The sequence below is a fragment of the Eleutherodactylus coqui genome, chromosome 2 (genome assembly GCF_035609145.1).
Source record: "Eleutherodactylus coqui strain aEleCoq1 chromosome 2, aEleCoq1.hap1, whole genome shotgun sequence".
Classification (NCBI taxonomy): domain Eukaryota; kingdom Metazoa; phylum Chordata; class Amphibia; order Anura; family Eleutherodactylidae; genus Eleutherodactylus; species Eleutherodactylus coqui.
The window spans coordinates 123,930,231-123,951,073 of record NC_089838.1 but is presented as its reverse complement, the minus strand read 5'-3'; the positions used below and the strand labels follow the sequence as shown (position 1 = coordinate 123,951,073).

Here is a 20,843-nt window from a genome sequence, read left to right as displayed (position 1 = left end):
GTTGGTTCAGGCGGCAGCGGAAGCAGCTCCTGACTACAGGGTGAGGTTAATGGAATGGTTAAAATGAGAATTCAAGAGCTAATAGACTCCTCTATTTGCTAATATACAGAATGAGCATTAATTTTAAAAAATGATGTAATTTTTTGGAGCCTCAATCAAGTCAACTCCCAATGGAAAGACTTCTAATACGGATACTGCTTCTTCATATCTTCCTCATATATGAAGGTGCACAATTCTAAAATGCAATTATCAAAACATTTAGAGTGAGACAGATCTCTACAGGGTGACACATTTGATTTCAGCGATTCAATAAAAACCAGGATACCCTAAGTGCAGCCTCCTTGGATAGCCCAAAGTCAAACCGGTGTGTGCGTCAAAGCGGATCCACATCTGTCTGTCTGTCTGATAACTTTGCATAGTACAGTTTTACAAAGGAGTAATAGCATGGCATGTTATACTATTATTTGTTAAGCTATCATTGCTAAACCCAGTAGTTCCAGTAGCTTTCCCATTGTCCTCCTCTGTTGTACTTTAGCACTGTTATGAACATAGCCTCACTTTTCCTCACATGCAGAGACAAGACAGAATACAAGAATGCACCATCTCCAGCAGCGGACTAGTGGAATAAAGACTTAATCATATTTGTGTGAGTCACTGCCTTTTGGAAAAATAGATGCAAGTCATTTCCCTATTCAAGTCAAGGATTTAATCTGCATCTTTATATAGAGAGAATTTTAGAGAGGGAACAAAATAATTGGATGGAAACAAATGTTCATTTTGAGAAGTGAAGTAAAATGGTATTAGTTGACTACAATAACATATGGCTTATACATTTCTAAGACGCATACAAAACACATCTCCAGTGATTATAGACCTAGACAGAAAATGACCCATTTGAGAGAAAGGCTCTCATGACGCCATACAAGGGAAGGCACTGTATTATGTCAAAGGCAATCACTCCCTGCGCTGTGCATACATATATCCCCATTGTGCACACTCTAGCGAAGTAACAACTTGTCACAATATATATACAGTGAAGGCTACAGAGACATGTAAATAAAAGTTATCTCCGTGGTGGTGAAAATGTTCTCCGTCTACAAGATACGCATTTAACTAAGTTTACATAAGGATATACGGCGAAAGTTGAAGCATGATAATATTCTGCAAGACTGAAGCATTGCATTACATATCTTACAGAAAGACCAAATATATGAGACATTGGGGCCCCTTAACTCTCATTGGGAAGATATACATGTGGGAAATTACCAGCACTATACATATCAAAACATTTCTAATTCTGAAAACACTCTGCGTGTGCCAAAGAGCCTGACGTATTAGACGAGGGCTTCACAGTAAATGGAGAATACATCTGTATCTCATACTCTGGTCTTGGATCGAAAGAAGGAATTCTGGCTCTATCTCAAGTTTAAATGCACTAAAAATGGTAGAACTATGAAACATTCGCATAGAAATGTGACTTACTATGTTACTGTAATGAATTTACAAGACAGACGCGCTACTCCAAATGGTTCCATCCTAAAAATACTCTTTACATAAATCCAATAAGGAAACACGTTCCCTGACATTTTAAGAGGTGAAAATTGAGATTTCGTATTTGTTCCTTCTTAGAGTCTTTAACGTTTTAAGGCAATCTCTAGAAACCCCGAAGGACTGGATAATGTGATGTGTGGCTCAACTGGAGTAACATGATGATGGAAATTATAAGACAGTAGTTCCCAATATTACAACTACAGGGTAATCACTAAAAAGTCTATTCCAGGGATCCCCCTATGTCAATTCGCACCTCAAAGAAACTTGGCAAAGAGGCAATGCAGAATGTATATTCTGGCCAAGATACATTGAATAACCACTTTATTGGCTACTTGTCATTGGCTCCACTAGGTATTTAAATCACTATAATATTGGCCTATATGGACAGGATCGTTTATTTTGGTTGCAACCAATTAGATGGAGGTATTGATATGATCTAAGAGGCTGACAAAAAAGGGTTCAGTGATTTATGCTGCTTTCGCCAAATTCTGACTCTTCCATCACCATGCTGCAACAAAAATTTGGATTCATCTGACCAGGCGAAATTTATCCACTGCTCAGTAATCCAGTTTTTGCACTTTTTTGCCCATTGCAGACTTGCTTTTCAGTCTGTCCTAAACAGCAATGGCACTGGAATGGGACAACTGCTGTTATAGCTCATTAGTGCTATGGAACGACAGGTTGTGTGCAATCAGACACTTAAGGTGGAGCACCAGCATTTATTTGGCAGCAATTTGCTTGACTCTTCACTGCTTGATCATTAGAACAATGCTTGACAACTTCCTCTGTACCCTCTCAGCGCTGAGGTGTTTACATCCAAAGGCTCCTCTTTCATTGAATGTTCTTCCTTGATCACACCATTCTCAGTTTACTATTGACACTGCTGCATAGAAACTTCAACAAGAATGACAGTTTTTGAAATAGTGGACCAGGCTAGTCTAGGATCGATGACCGTGCCTTGTACATTCAAGTAGAAGAATATCTCAAGAGAGGTACCACGAGGCTTTGTTCTGGGCCCAGTGTTGTTCAACATTTTTATAAATGATCTAGAGGAGAGAATTGAGGGAAACTGATAAAGTTTACAGATGACACAAAGCTAGGAGGGATGGCTAATAGAGATGAGCGAGTGTACTCGCTGAGGCCTTAGTCAGACGGGCAATTTTTCGCGCGATTTGCGGATCGCATGACGGATGCGCATCTGCAAATCGCGTGACCGGTGCGCGCAAGTCGCCCGCAAATCGCCCGAAAATCTGCTCCTAGCCGCGTTTCATTAGAAACGGGCCGGAGCTGTCCAGCGCATTGCATTCAATGGAGACGGCAATACAGCCGTCTCCATTGAAAGCAATGCGCTGCGGGCGAGCCCGGGATGAATTGTCGGTAAGGGCTTAAATATATAAGCCCTTCTCTGCAATCCATCCTAAAATGTGTTAAAATAAAAAAAAATTGTATACTCACCTTCTCCCGGCAGCCGGAGCTCCGCGTGGCCATCCTGCAGTGGGTGTGAAGGGGGTGTGAGTAAGACCTGCCCCCTGATTGGCTCAGCGCTGAGCCAATCAGAGGCATGCCTCACTCACACCCATTCATGAATTCATGAATGGATGTGAGTCAGACCTGCCCCTGATTGGCTCAGCGCTGAGAGGCAGCAGTCACTCACCCATTCATGAATTCATGAATGGGTGTGTGAGTGTTTTCAGCCTCTGATTGGTCAGGGCTGTGACCAATCAGAGGCAGATCATTCAGCAGGCGGGGATTTTAAAGCCCCGCCGGCTGAATAGTGCCAAGAAGCAGTTCAGGAGAACTGACAGCGGCCGCGGCTGGACTCCGGCTGCAGCGGAAAGGTGAGTATACAATTTTTTTTTATTTTAACACATTTTAGAATGAATTGCAGGGAAGGGTTTATATATTTAACCCCTTCTCGACAATTCACCCCGCGCACGCCGGCAGCCCATTGCTTTCAATGGAGCGGCTGTATTGCCGCTCCATTGAATTCAATGGGCAAACATCGTTCTTCTCTGTCACAGCTGTTACAGCTGTGGCAGAGAAGAATGATTTGTCTTCTATATGTTCTCAATGGGGTCGGCGCTGCTGCCGCCGGCCCCATTGAGCGCATATAGAGAAGAGAACAGGAATCGCAGATCGCAGATAGGTGCGATCTGCGATTTTTTGTTCTATAATTTATCGGGCGAGCGCATAAAAAGCGCTCATGTGTCCGATACCATTGCAAAGCAATGGTTTTATAAAATTGCCGGACGCATGCGCATGCGCAAATCGCGCGAAAAATCGCCCGTCTGACTAAGGCCTAAGACACATTACTTGAGCGAGTAGTGCCTTAGCCGAGTATCTCCCCACTTGTCTCTAAAGATTCGGGGGCCGGCGCGGGTGAGAGGTGAGTTGCGGCGGGGAGCGGGCGGGAGAGGGGGATCTCCCCTCCATTCCTCCCCGCTCTCCCCGCCGGCTCCCGAATCTTTAGAGACGAGCGGGGAGATACTCGGCTAAGGCACTACTCGCTTGAGTAATGTGCCTTAGCGAGTATACTCGCTCATCTCTAATGGCTAACACTGGAGAAGAGAGAGTATTTAAAAAGATCGAGAAAAGCTTGAAAAGTGGGCGGCGACTAACAGAGTGGTATTTAACACGGAGAAATGCAAAGTCCTACATCTGGGCTAGGAAATGAAAAAAGCACATACAGAATAGGAGGCATTGAGCCAAGCAGCATATGAGAAAAAAACTTGGGTATACTAATAGATCATAGACTGAACATAAGTCAACAATGTGATGCAGCAGCCAAAAAGGCAAACACAATTCTGGGATGTATTAAGAGAAGCATAGAGTCTAGATCACGTGCAGTAATTATCTTCCTCTACTCTTCTTTAGTCGGACCTCATCTGGAATACTGTGTCCAGTTCTGGGAACCCCACTTTAAAAAAGACATAGACAAACTGGAGCAAGTTCAGAGAAGAGTTACCAAGATGGTGAGCGGTCTGCAAATCATGTCCTATGAGGAACGGTTAAAGGATTTGGGAATGTTTAGCTTGCAAAAAAGAAGGCTGAGAGGAGACCTAATAGCGGTCTACAAATATCTGAAGGCCTGTCACAGTGCAGAGGGATCAGCCCTATTCTCATTTGTACAAGGAAAGATTAGAAGCAATGGGATGAAACTGAAAGTAAGAAGACATAGATTACATATTAGAAAATAACTTTCTGACAATGAGGGTGATCAATGAGTGGAACAGGTTACCACGGGAAGTAGTAAGTTCTCCTTCAATGGAAGTCTTCAAACAAAGGCTGGACAATATCTCTCTGGGATGATTTAGTAAATCCTGCACTGAGCAGGGGGTTGGAGCAGATGACCCTGGAGGTCCCTTCCAACTCTACCATTCTATGATCATTTATAGACAATAATGGGATCCTGTAACTACCTAATCTCAATCTTTGAGAACATCAGTTTTCTTGTATTCCCACCAAAAAAACAAACATCACTATCACATTAGTAAATAAGAGATTTGAGTGATACTCATAGTTTGGTCGTTTTACTTGCTTTACTTTCACAAATCTAGTCATTTTTTGTTCTGCCGTGATGGCCCAATTTGTAAAAGTAGCAACAAGAAGTGCGGTCATATTGGTCAACAGAACTGAATTATTTTGCCAGGAAACTAGGTCTAGAACACACAGACAAAATGATGGATTGTCAAAACTATCTGAGAAAGGAATTGAAAAGTAACAATCATTAAGACTACCCTTTCTGTTGCCAATTTTACAAAAATAAGGTTACAATAAAACAAAACCTGACAACATCTCCAAATGTAATAACCATTATTCCAAAATTTTGGCAACTCTCTAATCAGTGATTTACTACTACATGCCCAATACTATGTTTTGGTTAGAAGTCTGATTTAATATTGCCCAAAGCATTGGCTGTGTCACATAGACTTTACATACAAAAAATAAGCTATTGGAGTCACAAAGCCACATAATGAGCAATAATATTTTTACTATGAATTTCAACTGAATCCTAAATTAAATCTACGCAAATCAATAGAAGTAGCAATTGGTATATAAAAGAGGAAAACAGCAATAAGAGTAAGTTTACACATAGTGGAACGTGTGCAGACTTTCTATAGCGGAAAATCCACACCAAATCTGTGTTCCACGTTAAAATATGCATCACTGATGTAAATGTTGATGTGGATTCACAGCAGACTTCCCCTTTTCAATTGAAATTGAAATCATCTGCAGGTCCGTGCCATAATCCACATCAAATGGTACAAAATTTAACGTTGATTTTGGTGCAGATCTGCACCAAATTCTGCTTCATGTGAACATACTCTAATAAAAACATGAATGGTACAACTGTGTGTCATTAGAGAGATTATCTAGATTGTGTTTGTCTATAATGTTGACAAGGATAATTAGACCACATTTAATTAGTTATCAATACAGAAATCACAGCGATTCCAAAAGGTTCACTTGTTTTTCTTGTATGGTTTTTCCAAGACAAAATACTCCAAGCAAAATGTGATTGTTCCCAACAAGAGAAACCAAGTAATCTTGTAGATATGATACCTCTTAATGGCTAACAAAAATACATGTTATAGCAAGCATTTACACACACATTACTTACCTATGTACTAGAGTATAAGCCGACCCGAATATAAGCTGAGGCACCTAAGTTTACCACAAAAAACTGGGAAAACTTAGGTGCCTCTAGTATAAGTCGGCACCCCCCCGCAGTGATTTTCGGGCAAGGGCTTTAAATATAAGCCCTTCCCTGAAAATCATCCCTGCTAGACGGGGCTCAGGTGCGTCTAGCAGCTTGGGTCCCGTGACTATAATGAAGTTTCTTTTAGCAGGCGGGAATTTAAGATCCCTGCCTGCTGAAAGGGCTGCGTCTGATTGGCTCAGCACTCTGCCAATCACAGGCAGCGCTCAGCCATTCATTGAATGACAGCTGAGCGCTGCCTGTGATTTGTCACAGTGCTTAGCCAATTACAGGAACTCGGCCATTCAATTAATTTAATCAATGTCTGAGCACTGCCTGTGATTGGCTGAGTGCTGTGACCAATAACAGGCAGAGCTCAGCTGTCATTCAATGAATGGCTGAGTACTGCCTGTGATTGGCTGAGCACTTAGCCAATCAGACACAGCCCTTTCAGCTGGCAGGGTTTTGAAATCCCCGCCTGCTGAAAGAACTTCATTACAGTGATGGAACCCAAGCAGCTAGACGTGCTGAGGCCCTGGCAGTGGCGTAGAGGTAAGTATAGATTTTTTTATTTTTTATTTTCAGGACCCTCACTTGCACATAAGCCGAATGGGGCATTTTCAGCATAAAAAATGTGCTGAAAAAGTCAACTTATACTCAAGTATATATGGTAACCTGCACTTAAAAGAATATTACAACAGAAAGTAGTTAAAAGGTATCATATCTACAAGATTACTTGGCTTCCCTTACTGAGAATAATCACATTTTGCTCTACTGGCTAACACGGTACTAAACCTTTTTCATTGCTCCAAGCAAAATCACAGATATTTTAGTAAATTTAAAGTATGTTTAGAGCCAACAAATGCATGCTGTATGCTTAATGCAGTATACATATTTTACATTTACCCTGTTGAATGCTTCCAACTCATTTCTTCTTGGTTCATAATTTTGGTAGTATCCCATTATTTCTTGATCTGTTAGCTGAAAGGAGACAAAATACAATTAAAATTGTGTTACAGCTGCAGTGGAAAAAATAAAACCTTCTCAGTAATTTATGATTATGCAGAAAAGAGCAAATACCGTATATCATTACCAACATCTAAACAAAATTTCAAGGTTCGACTCAGAGATATGAACAATGGGAATCATCAAATGTAAGCAAAGTCATAATAACAATTTATGCAAACTACATTTATGATAAAGAGACGTATTGGCACCTGTTTTTCTTTTTATGTTTATTTTTTGAGTATACGGGTCGTCATATATGTACTTCACTTTTCTATATGTGCATCTTTTATTATGTATCCTGTAACATTTATATTGGGTTGTTTAATACAATAGAGCAGGAACACTCATCAACCTTTTTGTTTTTCTGATCATTTTAGCAGAATGACAAAAACAGGTTAAATTAGCTTTATTAATATAAAACTTTAAATGGTCACTGATTTTTTTTTTAAAGAAACCCTCCAAATTCAGGTCAAAATTATGTTCTGGGACTAAAACAAAAGAGGAGTACATTACCTGCAGCTGTTTTTTCTGCCATCCCTCCAATCCACTGGTTCTGGGTCACGTTTTTGTCAATTCAAGATGGCCGATGTAATCTCCAGATTCCCTAATCCCCCACAGAGCATTGGTAGTAAGACTACTAATGCAGTATAGCGTCACTTTGTTTAGCCAGAGCTGCTCATGTGATCATCACTGGCCAATCAGGGAGCAGTGCACAGTGTGCATTAGGTAGTAAGAAAATGGGGCATAGAACCGGCAGATTCGAATAGAAAAACAACTGCAGGTAGTATACTCTCCCGTCCCTCCTATCCCAGGTCAGAATTTTGTTGCGAAACCGGAGGGTCACTTTAAACAACTTGTACTTCCAGTACATGATAGCAAAGTTAATATCAAAAGTGTAAGCCCTTTAATTACCTAAAAGGAAGTTGTTGTGCTGGAAAATCACTCTAAAGTACTAGCCACTTGGTGTTTTTTTTAACCTAAGTTTCTGTCCACTTCCTGTTGTCCAGTGATGCCCCTGTCTATTAGCAGGAATGATAAGACAGAACAGGAAATAAAAGAGGGTGATCACTCATCCTAAAAATAGAAGTATATAGAGAAGGGAGAGGAGGGAGAAGGAGGAAAAGAGAAGCAGTAAGAACTAATGATAAGTTATTTATTCACATCTCCACTGCACAGTACTGCTCTAGTGTCCTTTGTGATTATAAGTCTGTTATGGCTCTTTTGGCCTGTTACAGACAGGTGGCAAAATCTGCTCTTTTCTCTGTGCATTGAACACAGCATGACAGCAGGCCCCTCCCACCACCTCAGAGATGACTGAAAATCAGAGGTATAATCTGCAGAGAGGAAAAACTGCGATAAATGCAAGTTGAAGAGAGACACCTAGTAGTCAGCACTTCACAATGATGTTTCAGCACAAAAACATCAGTTTAAGTAAATTAAGTGAACGGGCACTTTGGGTAGCTATCACCTTCTCAATCACCTAAGCACAATAAGTCTAAAAATTCTGTGAACATTTAACGAAAGGTCTACGAAAAATAAAAATCTACACTAAAATATATATTTTTAAACAGGTTGCATTTGTTTTACGACCTTGATCTCCAAATTTCCGGCATAGACATTCAAAATTTTATATATAGACATATATCAAACGGGTTAAAAGTGTATGTTTTGCAGTTCTGTACCCAAGAGCTACAGAAAATTAGCTTAGAAAACATGACAAATGAAACTCAGAGAAAAGGCCTAAAACTGTCGCTAAATGAGTTTCTTTAAAAAAAAGGGACACCATTTATAGCCCAGTCATAAATGTAAAGTAATGTATTCGAGATCAAAGGTGCAACTCCAAACAGTGGCAAGTTATTCTGCACTCAGTCCGTTCATCCCAGCATCATAAGGAAGATAAATGGACACGCCGGAATAGTGTGGAGCCGTTATAGATATTGCAATCACAAACAAAATGGTTCTGTTGTGTATTTATGACACTTTTTACGCAGAGCGCTGTAACCTGGTAATGTGATAGCAGCTTTTCCAATACTACGCCTGCACACTGTACTTCTGTGGAATATTTTGGCAGTGCTTACGCCTTAAGTCACGCAAGTTAAAGTAATTTGTACAAGGATAAAACCAACCTCTTACCATGCTAAGAACCTTAGACTACCACAATAAGACAACAAAGTCCCACCACATGCTGATACTTTCTAGAGTTACACAACTCATGGCGAGTACAACCGCTTTATTTCCAGAAAAGTACATTTGTAAACCCATTTATATGTACACTGCTATAATGGGAAATTATTTTGAAGGGTTTGGGATTTTTCCAACAAGTTTTTGTATCGTGGCAGTAAACTGGCTTTTGATACAATATTACCGGCATCAGAAAAAGCATAGACCGACCAATTATTCAAGGTATTGTTTAACAGACATGAAATGCCTGACCTGCCAAATATTGTACTTTTAGATATCAGTAATCCTGGTTACAACCACAAAAATGCAATTTCCTTAAACATTTTCTATTAAATCCCACACCGGGCAGTAACACAAGGCAATCTTTATTTTAGGCGGCATAGCTATCTGGATAATCTGAAATTCTTGAAATAAATGTGCTAAAAACCTGTAATAGATTAATCTCTGCATAAACTAGCTTGGTTTCGGACAATGAACTCTGCAGTTAAGAAGGATTAAACACCTACAGAGGTAATAAACACGGCATGAAAGTGTATCAATATTGTATTACCTGGTAAATCGAACAATTTAAGCCATAGTAATGACTCTTACTTATGGCAATTACTGGAAATGAGGTCAAAGTGCACTAAAGTGATCATTAACAAATACCCCCTTATATATAAAAGGCGCACAGTGTTATCTGTTATATTGTACTTGCTACCTACTATATGCAAAGAAAAACTTTGTTGACTAGTTCTGGTCAGCATAACTCACTAATGAGCAGTTGCTACTCTTCTATTTCTGATGTAATGAACATCGGATATTCTGCCATACTTGATACAGGTAAGATGTAGCAAGGTGTTGTTCTGTCATTGGGACAACTACCTTTAAAGGAGAATTTCGGGCAATTACTATTGATGGCCTAACCTTATGACAGGTCATCAATAGTTAATCAGTGGGGATCTGCCGCTTGGGTCCCAAAGATCAGCTGATCCTCTGCCAGTACAGCAGGGCTGGATGTCGTCATCAGTGGTCATGGCCAAAAGTGTAATAGATGGCTTCATTCCCATTGAAATCAATAGGAGTGATGCCTTCTATAGAAGTGTAATAGAAGGCATTGATTGCTCTCATTGACTTCAATGGGAGTGAAGCTGTCTATTACACTTCCAGCCCTAACCAATGTGGATGTTGGGCTCTGCTTCACTAATGACAGCAGGCTGGGGTATCAGCTGAGTAGCGGAGCTCCCTGCCTTCAAAAGGGTGTTCCGGGAATTTACTATGGATGATCTATCTTCAGAAAAGGTCATCGATAGGTGATTGGCAGGGATCGTAAGCAGTTGTCAGTGGGCCAGAGGATCAGCTGAGGTAAATGCCAGGAATACCCCTTTAAACATAGAAGGGTCAGATGAAACAAATAATAAAGGTATGTAATATTGTTTGGGCTACTACTAGAGATGAGCGAGCGTACTCGGAAAAGCACTACTCGCTCGAGTAATTTGCTTTATCCGAGTATCGCTGTGCTCGTCCCTGAAGATTCGGGTGCCGGCACGGAGCGGGGAGCTGCAGGAGAGAGCGGGGAGGAACGGAGGGGAGATCTTTCTCTCCCTCCCTCCCGCCCGCTCTCCCCTGCTCCCCACTGCGACTCACCTGTCAGCCGCAGCGGCACCCGAATCTTCAGGGACGAGCACAGCGATACTCGGATAAAGCAAATTACTCGAGCGAGTAGTGCTTTTCCGAGTACGCTCGCTCATCTCTAGCTACTACTAAACCCAAGATGGGAATTTATGAGATTTTAAGACTAAAGTTGGCCATACCCATTAAATAAATGCCACCAGCCAAATCCACCATTTCAGGTGGAACAGTTGACCATCTAATGCATATGGGGTTCCCCCACTGGAAGATGTCTAGGGAAAGAAGAGTCATGCTGATCGATTTCAAAATGCCCAATCATTTTGGTTTTACAGAAGATAAGCCACCACCACATGATCAAGATCTGCACAGACTGAGCCACCAAGGAAAGCTGGGAAATTCCTGCTCTGAAGCGTCCACAATTGTAAAATTACTTCTGCACTAGAATATAAGCTGTAGTCTCAGGAGCCATTCAACATATGTAATACATTTACAAAGATACTACACTTTTTCTGTATATAATCCAAAAAACCCTCAGCAATCACAAGATATTAAAGGAAATGTAGTTTATTCACCTAGACCGCCATCTTAGCCCCATACTGGGGCTTTTTTTCCCAAAACCATAGGGAGATAAGCAGTTTAATTTATACTGATGGTGTTCGATGTAAATTTGTGAATTTCATCAGCGAGACAGACATAATGTGGTGATGAAAACATAGTAGTGGACTATATTCATTAATCAATTAGAGGCAAGAATTGATTTTCTGATCAAGAAATACAGATTTGTATTTCAAGGATCAAAAACCACAGAAAGCTCTGAAGAAACACCATTACTTTAGTCAAAAAATATTGGCATTGACTTGACACATATTTTGAAACTGTACAGTGAAATAATTCTACTATGGATAGCACGAACCCTACTGATTTCCATTGGAGTATACAGATGAGTGTTTTTTACTCGCAGGAAAAAAATCTTGGCATGTTAAATTTTGGTCCCCATCATGGACCGAAATCCCTAATTAAAAAGTCTATAGGGTTGTATAAAGATACAGCAAAACACACACAATTACATGCATATTCACTGCGTTTTTATGCATGTTGCCAGGAGATAGTGGGTAAAAAACCTGTGACATCAGTTGGGCCTTCTTGCATTTTTTTCCCAAGTGTAAAAAACACAGGTGTGTATGGATGCAACATATACATATGTACAAAAAATGCACTAAATATCCACATACACATGCAGTGAAAATAGCTGAAACTGCATACACCCATGTGAATGAGTCCAAACCGATGAATATCACCAGATTACGACAATCTCTTCCTTCAGTAATTCCCTAAAAACCCTATGCCCTGTACCCAATTACTTAATATAGGCGAACACTGTTAATCGAGCATGCTCATTGGTAATGGAATATTAATTTTAGGTAATCTGTTAGATTTTCGAATGTTTCCACTAATACAAGACTCTAGCCTTAAAATTTAGATTTCAGATTTGAAAAATGCCAGACCATTTGGTCAATTTCTGCACATGTTGAAATATGTAACCTGAAGAGTCATCTATATAGGATCACTATGTACAACGGTAAAAAGCTCACATTGTGAAAGGTTTTAAAGGGGTTGTCCAGTTGTAAACGATTGATGGCCTATTCTTAGGACAGGCCATCATTAGCATGTTGGTAGTGGATGACTGCCCAGGCCCCCGCTGATGAGCTGTTTGCCAGGACAGCGTGCACATGCACTGAGCTGATTTCTGCAAAAAGCAGACAGCTCTAACTGCAGTGGCCAGGATTGGTATTGCAGCCATAGATTCCATTCTTTTCAAAAGGAACTTTGGCTGCAATACCAATGCAGGCCACTGCAGTGGAAAGAGAGCTATTTGCTTCCTGCAGAAATCAGTTCAGTGCACTATGCATACCGACCCAGTGAACAGCTGATCAGTTGGGTTCTTGGGTAGCAAACACCTGCTGATCTACTACTCATCGCCTCTCCTTCCTTTAAGGGTGCGTTCACACGAGCGTAGGCGTATTTACGTTCGCACGAGCGCAACGTATAATCGCCGGAGAGAACGTTTTTCGCCGATCACGACCAGAGCTAGAAAGCGTATTTTCGTTTGTTCCTACTTTGCAAACTATCTTTTCGGCCATTGAATATGCGTTGGCGCGTATTTCGGTCGCATATGTTCCGTTTTTTTTCGGGTTGCCGTTTTTACGTGCCGTAAAATCGCCCGTGCGAACGAATACATTGGAAACCAATGCCTCAGATGGTCACGTATATACGTTTGGTCGCAAAAACGCGCCGTTTATGCGCTCGTGTGAACGCACCCTAATACTGGTACAAAGACCAGTGTAGGTATAGGACCACATACCAAGCAATATTTCAGACACCTCTAACTCTCCATGTGAAAACTTTTACCAGTTGACCTGAAACTTAGTTCACGAAAAATAGTAACCACCACAAAACTCCTTCCAAGTTAAAAAAAGAACCTTAATTGTTGGAGATGCATAAGAATTGGGAATGATTTATTGCAAATCATGAGTTACCACCTGGCTTATCTGAAGTAATGCATGAAGCAAATTGAATCATCTCGAATCTGCAGGACTAAAAGCAGTTAAAGAGACAGAGCAGCCATCAGTGTGTCTTAACACAAGCAATTATCATTAGCCTAATGTATTTAATGAGTAGGAAGTTTGAGCATTCAAGGTTTAGAGAAAAACCTTCCTTCATACACAGCAATCTTGTCTGTCAGAAATATAAATAAATGACTGGTATGATAGCGACACAGGGAATAAGTGATTGTATTAGTCTGCATCAGATAACTCTAATTGCTTCCTCCACAGATGCAGCAAGCAGATCTAAACGTGCCAAAAATGGGTAGGAAATTAAAAAATAATCATCATCTATTATAGTTCTTCTGGTTGATTATAATTAGTGTGTTGACCATGAAGATACGTTACTATCATTTACTGCATTGGCTTTAACCTGTTAATGATCACGCGGTATACATGGACAGTGCGTGAGCCAGGCTGCAATCATCCAGCACAATTTTAAATGCAGTGTGCACCCTACAATCAAGTAGGGACAAGGCAGGTGACCAACTGGTTGAGACCGCTGCAAACTGCGCCGAGAAGATAGAACCGATTTACTTTCATTTTGCACAATGTGCCCCTAATAGCAATAAAAATAAAAAAGGAAAAAAACATTTTTGTTAAAAGTTAGGGCTGTACCCCATGCACAAACATCAGTAAAAAAATGTTTGGTCATCTAGTTGTTAATTGGATGACTGAAGATCCTGCTGGAAGTGAAGGCTATCTGCAGGATCTCTGACCAAGCCAATCAGCGGCGTGATCAGTGAATTTTAATCACATGATCTAGGAACTGCTGGTAGGTACCATGATGCAGATTTTGATTTTTTTCATGATAACCCATGAATTTCCCAGTATTATTGTATCTTGATGCCACCAGAAGCTAGAGGGTTTGACAAGGAAACGCCCCTCTCACACCCCTAGCTTCCAATTGGCTAGATTCAAGAAGGTCCTAAGAGCAGCATCTGGAAAGCTTTTAGCGTGCCCTGGAGGGTTAGGGATTGGTATTCCGGACACGAATACTAATCCTTAACCGTAACCCTGCAGGCCAGGCTTAAGGGGGTTGTCTCGCGGCAAACATCAAAATTTTACCTTACCCCATTCCCCCTGTCACCCCCCTGGCATAAAATAGCAATTTAAAGCGGTTTTTAAGCCGCTTGCTACTCACCGATCCGACGAAATATGAACTTTAAAAAATCTTCTGCCTAAGATGGCCGCCGGTCCTTTCCCAGGGATGCACTGCTGTTTTCTCCCATGGTGCACCATGGGCTCTGTGGTTCCATTGCCGATTCCAGCCTCCTGATTGGCTGGAATCGGCACACGTGACGGGGCGGAGCTACGCGATGACGCGTAGAAGGGGGCGGAGCCAGAACGCCGCTCGTGCCGGACCGAAGAGAAGCCAGAAGACCCTTCTGCGCAAGCGCGTCTAAAAACGCCAGAAGACAGCAGAATTAGACGGATCCATGGAGACGGGGACGCTAGCAACAGAGCAGGTAAGTGAATAACTTCTGTATGGCTCATATTTAATGCACGATGTATATTACAAAGTGCATTAATATGGCCATACAGAAGTGTATAACCCCACTTGCTGCCGCGAGACAACCCCTTTAAAGCAATGCACAGATTGGTCAGGGAACATAGACCCCGGCCCAGCTGCTGGACAACTCCTCCGCTCTTCACAAGGCGGCCCATGGCTTTCAGCACCGCTGACATATAACACTGCAGCGCAGACATGTGCCGAGCGCCGGTTGCCACCTACATGCACGGTCACTGAGCACATCTTGGGACTGCGGCCTCTCACCTTCCTCCACATCGTCGCACTGAATGTGAAGGGAGGTGTGAGAGGAAAGCCGCAGGGAGACTCACCAATGCCCCGGTAAAAAGGAGCGCTGCCCATGCCGTTCACCGCTGCTGCACAGCCGTCACCACCTACAGCACCTGTGAGCGCCAGGAACGGGAGACATACTGAGGGAGCTCTAACATGGAGAAGGCCACAGGACATTCAGCTCTGCTGCTAAGCCGCTGGCTGCAGGACCTGTGAGGTTGAGCAATGGAACAGCGTGCAGCCAATCACAAACAGGGGGCCTGAACCCCCTGTCAAAAACTCTGTATCTTGACTCCACCTGTACTTGCGGTGGCGTCAAGATACAATAATACCACAATTCCTTCTCTTAAAACATGTGTTATTATTAATTGTAATTATTATTTGATCTGTTATGTTGATAAGAATAATTATTTTGATCATCACTACTTTTCCTGGCTAATAAAATGTTACGTTGGATAATGTTATTACATATTATAAATTATTTCTTACGTACCGGTCTATTGTTCGTTATCACTCTATTATAATATTGCCTATTTTAGTAGCCTATCCAACATACCCGATTGCATTAGCTGTCCAGATTGCTGTTGAACCAATTCATATCTGCATCATGAACTACCAGGCATAATGTTTCTCTTTCCATACCAATATTATTAATTATAGTTATCACTATTATTTGAGAAATCCTTACAAACTTCTCCAAGACACACAACAATTTCTAGAATTTTCTTCAGACCATTTGTAACCCTTTTTGTCATCTAAATAAGTTGCCTTGATGGAAAGCTGTGTCGCACCACTGATCTTGAGTGTTGACACCTTTACACAATTTGCTGAGTCTCCTGAATGCACCCTGTGCCATTTAGTGTGCTGAGTTGAAACTACATGATATATGACAAAATGCAGCCCAGACAGAGTCCTACAAGTAGGCATCTTTCAAAAGTTATAAGTTTGTTGCAGGTCTCTACCAACAGTAGACAAAATCCTTCAGGTAGGGACGTGTCAAATTAATTATTAAGGAGTTAACTGAAAATTCAAAAAATTGCTTCTTCGGACTCTAAACCCCAGGCTGATACAGTTTGTATATTGTAGCAAAGTATCAGTATCAAACTAAATGGTTACATGGAGCAAAATGTAGATACCATTTTAAGTATAAATGTCAGTCGCCAATGACTAAGGCTGCCTGTCCACGGGCGTTCTTGAATTGCGTTCCCCATTTCGATAATCTGGCCACGGGGAACACAATGCACGCTTTCCATAGCGTTGTTATGCCCCACTGCCCACGAGTGGAGAATCATTGCGATTCTCTGCTCTCAGACGGCAATTTGCAGCATGCTGCGAAATGCCGCGATTCTCCGCGGTCAGCCTATCTGTCAGATAGGCTGACAGCGGAGATCCGTCTGCCGGCTCCTGCTCCCAGGCTGCGGGATACCGCAACGCCCGTGGACAGACAGCCTAAACCCCACACATTAAAAGGGGTATTCCGGAGGCTAGGCGAAATTTCCCTATTGTTTAAACTCACTGCCATTATTCCAAACGTCCATCTAAATTGTCAAACTGAACTCCAATAACTTGTTTACTCATCTGCACCTCTGCCACATTCTAGCCAACTTCAAATTTCCACATGGTTATTAAAAATGGACACTGGGGAGGGCAAAAATTACATCTCCCACAATGCCCTATAGCTAGCTACTGACATACATAACTGTGCAAATTGTGTTAAAGGAGATGTCTCGAGGCAGGAGTGGATTTTTTTTTCCCCAGTCCCCCTAATTAAGCATACATTACTAAGCCCCCTGTAAATGACTTTTCTAGCTGGTTTGTACTTACCGTTCCAGCGTTTCAGCAACTTATAAAAATTTTCCCAAGATGGCCGCCGGCTCTTTTCCCGTCGCTTGCTGCAGCCCGACGTGCGCACTCCCGAGACGCTACCAGCTGTGTCTCCCTGACAACCAGACGCCCCGCAGCCGCCGACCGGACCCCTGGAGTGAACACGGCCGACCAGTCACCCACCGCCAGGCAGCAGGTAACCGGCGCAGCCCCCCCCTGGCACAGCGGCAGCCCCCCCATCGCAGCGGCAGCCCCCCCATCGCAGCGACAGCCCCCCCCCATCGCAGCGACAGCCCCCCCCGGCACAGCGGCAGCCCCCCCATCGCAGCGGCAGCCCCCCCATCGCAGCGACAGCCCCCCCATCGCAGCGACAGCCCCCCCCATCGCAGCGACAGCCCCCCCATCGCAGCGACAGCCCCCCCCATCGCAGCGACAGCCCCCCCCATCGCAGCGACAGCCCCCCCCCCGGCGCAGCGGCAGCCCCCCCGGCCCATCACTTACCATGACGGCGGGACAGCTGGACGGCGGGACAGCTGGGCGGCTTCTCCGGACAGCTCGGCAGCTCTGCACCTTCCTCTAACAGAGGATGGTACAGAATGGCCGCTCCAGCGCGCTCCCGAGCAGTGACAGCTCATCTGCGCATGCGCAGAAGAGCTGTAGCGGGGAGCACACTGAAGTGGCTCGTGCTAAAAGGAGAAGAACGGACTGCGCACGCGCGTCTAAAAAAGCAAGCTGCCAGCGAATTTAGACGGAACCATGGAGACGAGGACGCTAGCAGGTAAGTGAATAACTTCTGTATGGCTCATATTTAATGCACGATGTATATTACAAAGTGCATTAATATGGCCATACAGAAGTGTATACCCTCACTTGATTTTGCGAGACAACCCCTTTAAGTCATAACCATTGGATACCAAAGGAGAACTCAGCAGGGGGTGGGGAGGAGGGCACAGGTAAAGCAATATCTCTGCAGGTTTGTAAAACAAGGTATAACATTATATTACAAAATTACAAATGATCACTTTATGAAGCATATAACTTTCACTTTGAATCCCTGGAATACCACTTTAAGTAAACACATTAGAAGTTATCCCATCTGATAATATAGAAGCTCATCCTATTACATGTGAATCTAAATAGAGGAGAAGAGAAATTATTTTGCTGTCTTCAAGTATCAACTTAAAGAGTGTGGTGTGAACACAGGAGTCCGTGTGAGACTTCATGGCCTGAAATCATCCATATGTGTTGCTATCATGCAATCCAATTCCTTTATATATTTGCGTTCTGCACACAGTTGCGCTAACAGCTTTGAAATACCATCTCATGAAACATGACAGGTATTCATTGGACTTGAAGAATTTTACTTTATTAGTAATATCTTATCTCATGTCTCATATGTTTTCTATGTGTGTTCCATCTTCAGTCCAGGGGTATGTCCATGGGGGCCAACATCGGTTGCAGACCTGGTGATGTGTCTTTTTGGGAGGAGCTATATTTTCTCTTCTTATAATGTTTTTCAGCACTGTATTTTCTGGTATGGCAGGTGCATCGATGACCTTCTCGTGATTTGGAGGGGGTTCAGCACCTGTCATACCTGATTTTATTAAGTACATTAATGACAACAAATTTAATATTAGTTTTTCCCATAACTTCAATGCTGATATTCATTTTTTGGATCTACAACTATTCGGCATTCCTAATGAGATTATCCATATTTTTATGTTTCGTGCACCTTCAGCAAAATACACTATACTCAGGGCTGATAGTAACCATCCACGCCCCACTATAAAAGCTGTGCCAGTGGGTGAAATGATGAGATCTAGGAGAAACTGTTCCTGTAAAATTGATTAGATTTCGAAGCACAATGATTTTTGTCAATGACTTGTAAGGAAGGGTTGTCCCCTTGGATGTTACAAAGTGCCTCCAGAATTGTTGATGCCAAGTCTCATTAAATGGACAGGTCCTCTGTAGAGATGAGTGAGTGCCCAAATGCTCGAGTCCACGTTATTTGAGTCTAGCTTTTCGTAAAATTCGAGAGCTCTACTCGAGTAACGAACCCCATTGGCTACACTGGGAGTCTCGAGCATTTTTGTATGTGGGACGCCGAGTTCCGAGCTTTTTTTCTTTCTTTCTTGGTTCGTGTTCTCTCTCTCTCTCTCTCCCCTGCCTGCCAGACAAAAAATTTGCAATTCACGCGCACTGCGTCGCAGCGGGGAGGGGCCAAAACAGGCACGTCGCAGCAGGTAGGAGCCAAAAACTGGGGCGGGGTTGAACACAGCTTGATGCTCGTTCGAGTAACGAGCAACATCGAGTCCGCTAATACTCGAACGAGCATCAAGCTCGACAGAGTACGTTCGCTCAACTCTAGTCCTCTGACGTCAATGAGCATGGTCTAAATACAAAATATGACAAGCCTGTTCTAATATTAAATTATATTAATCAGATGAAAAAGATCATTTCCGAGTACCTACCCATATTATTGGAGGATGGGAAGCTCCATACCATTTTAAGTGATGGCTTTGGAATTGCCTACAAAAAAGATCCCTATTCTCTCCAGTATTTTGTCACCTAGTTTATTTATTTCCTCCAATTCTTCCAATAAGTGCTGGCATGTCCTTTTGCCGAAATTGTGAAGAGTTTTCATAATACTGACAATTCTCAGCATTCTGCTGTCCAACATTACATTAGTTGCACTTCAGATCATAATCTATGTCCTGGAATGTACTGTTTGCAACAAGTTGTACGTTGGATGCACTACTAGGTAACTCAGAACGCGCTTTTTGGAACAATGGTAATATTGGATCCTGGGTAACATATGAGCTTTAGTGGATCACTGTCCTTCGGTTTCACTCTGTCATGATAGTTTTTTAGCCCACTTTTTAGCCCAGCTTTTTAGCCCACAATGTGTCAAGCAGGAACATTTTGTTACATTTGGTTTATTGTCAAACCTACTCTGCTATATCTGTACGTTTCAATATTTATATATCATTATTTTGGTGGTCAATCATTATATGCTCTGTGTTTTTTATGTGAAACCTAACTATTAGTACAACATTGCCCAGCATGCTGATTACACCACACTAGGCATGCTCTGCACTTTATGCGGATGCTTGATACTTGTAAGTGGTATGGTATTTACCAAGCAGTACAACAATGCCCAGTATGCTGATAATAGAGCATTTACTGGACGTTAGCTGTGATCTTGATAGCAGGTACTGATTCAGCAGAGCTCAATATGCTCTTTGGGGCACAGTGGGCATCCGTTAGCTTCAAATTAGCATGGTTACTTGTGCACACATTGGCATCCATAACATGTATTGCACTAGTGTCTAATCATGGCGTCTGCAGCTACTTGAGTACTCAACATGTTTGTCTGAGCTGGTACACGTCGATAGCACAACATTTCTTTTATGTCACATAACACTATATTCGTCCGATCTTCAACGTGGTGAGTGAAGTTTACTATATTTTGGCTTGTGTTTTTTATCAAGCATTCCATGGTGATTTATATCTCATGTGTTGCATTTGCATTTGTGGCACTCATGACATTTTTAATTGCACAGAT

At 42.3% G+C, this 20,843-nt stretch overlaps 1 protein-coding gene across 1 annotated transcript in view; it reads right to left on the bottom strand.

Annotated features, from left to right (window-relative positions):
- The window catches only part of METTL25 (methyltransferase like 25), a 185,590-nt gene that overhangs the window by 6,604 nt on the left and 158,143 nt on the right, over window positions 1–20,843 (bottom strand). The window contains exon 12 of the mRNA XM_066591488.1: window positions 7,157–7,231. Within this exon, the coding sequence (XP_066447585.1) occupies window positions 7,157–7,231 (75 nt within the window). The remainder of the gene's footprint in view (window positions 1–7,156; window positions 7,232–20,843) is intronic.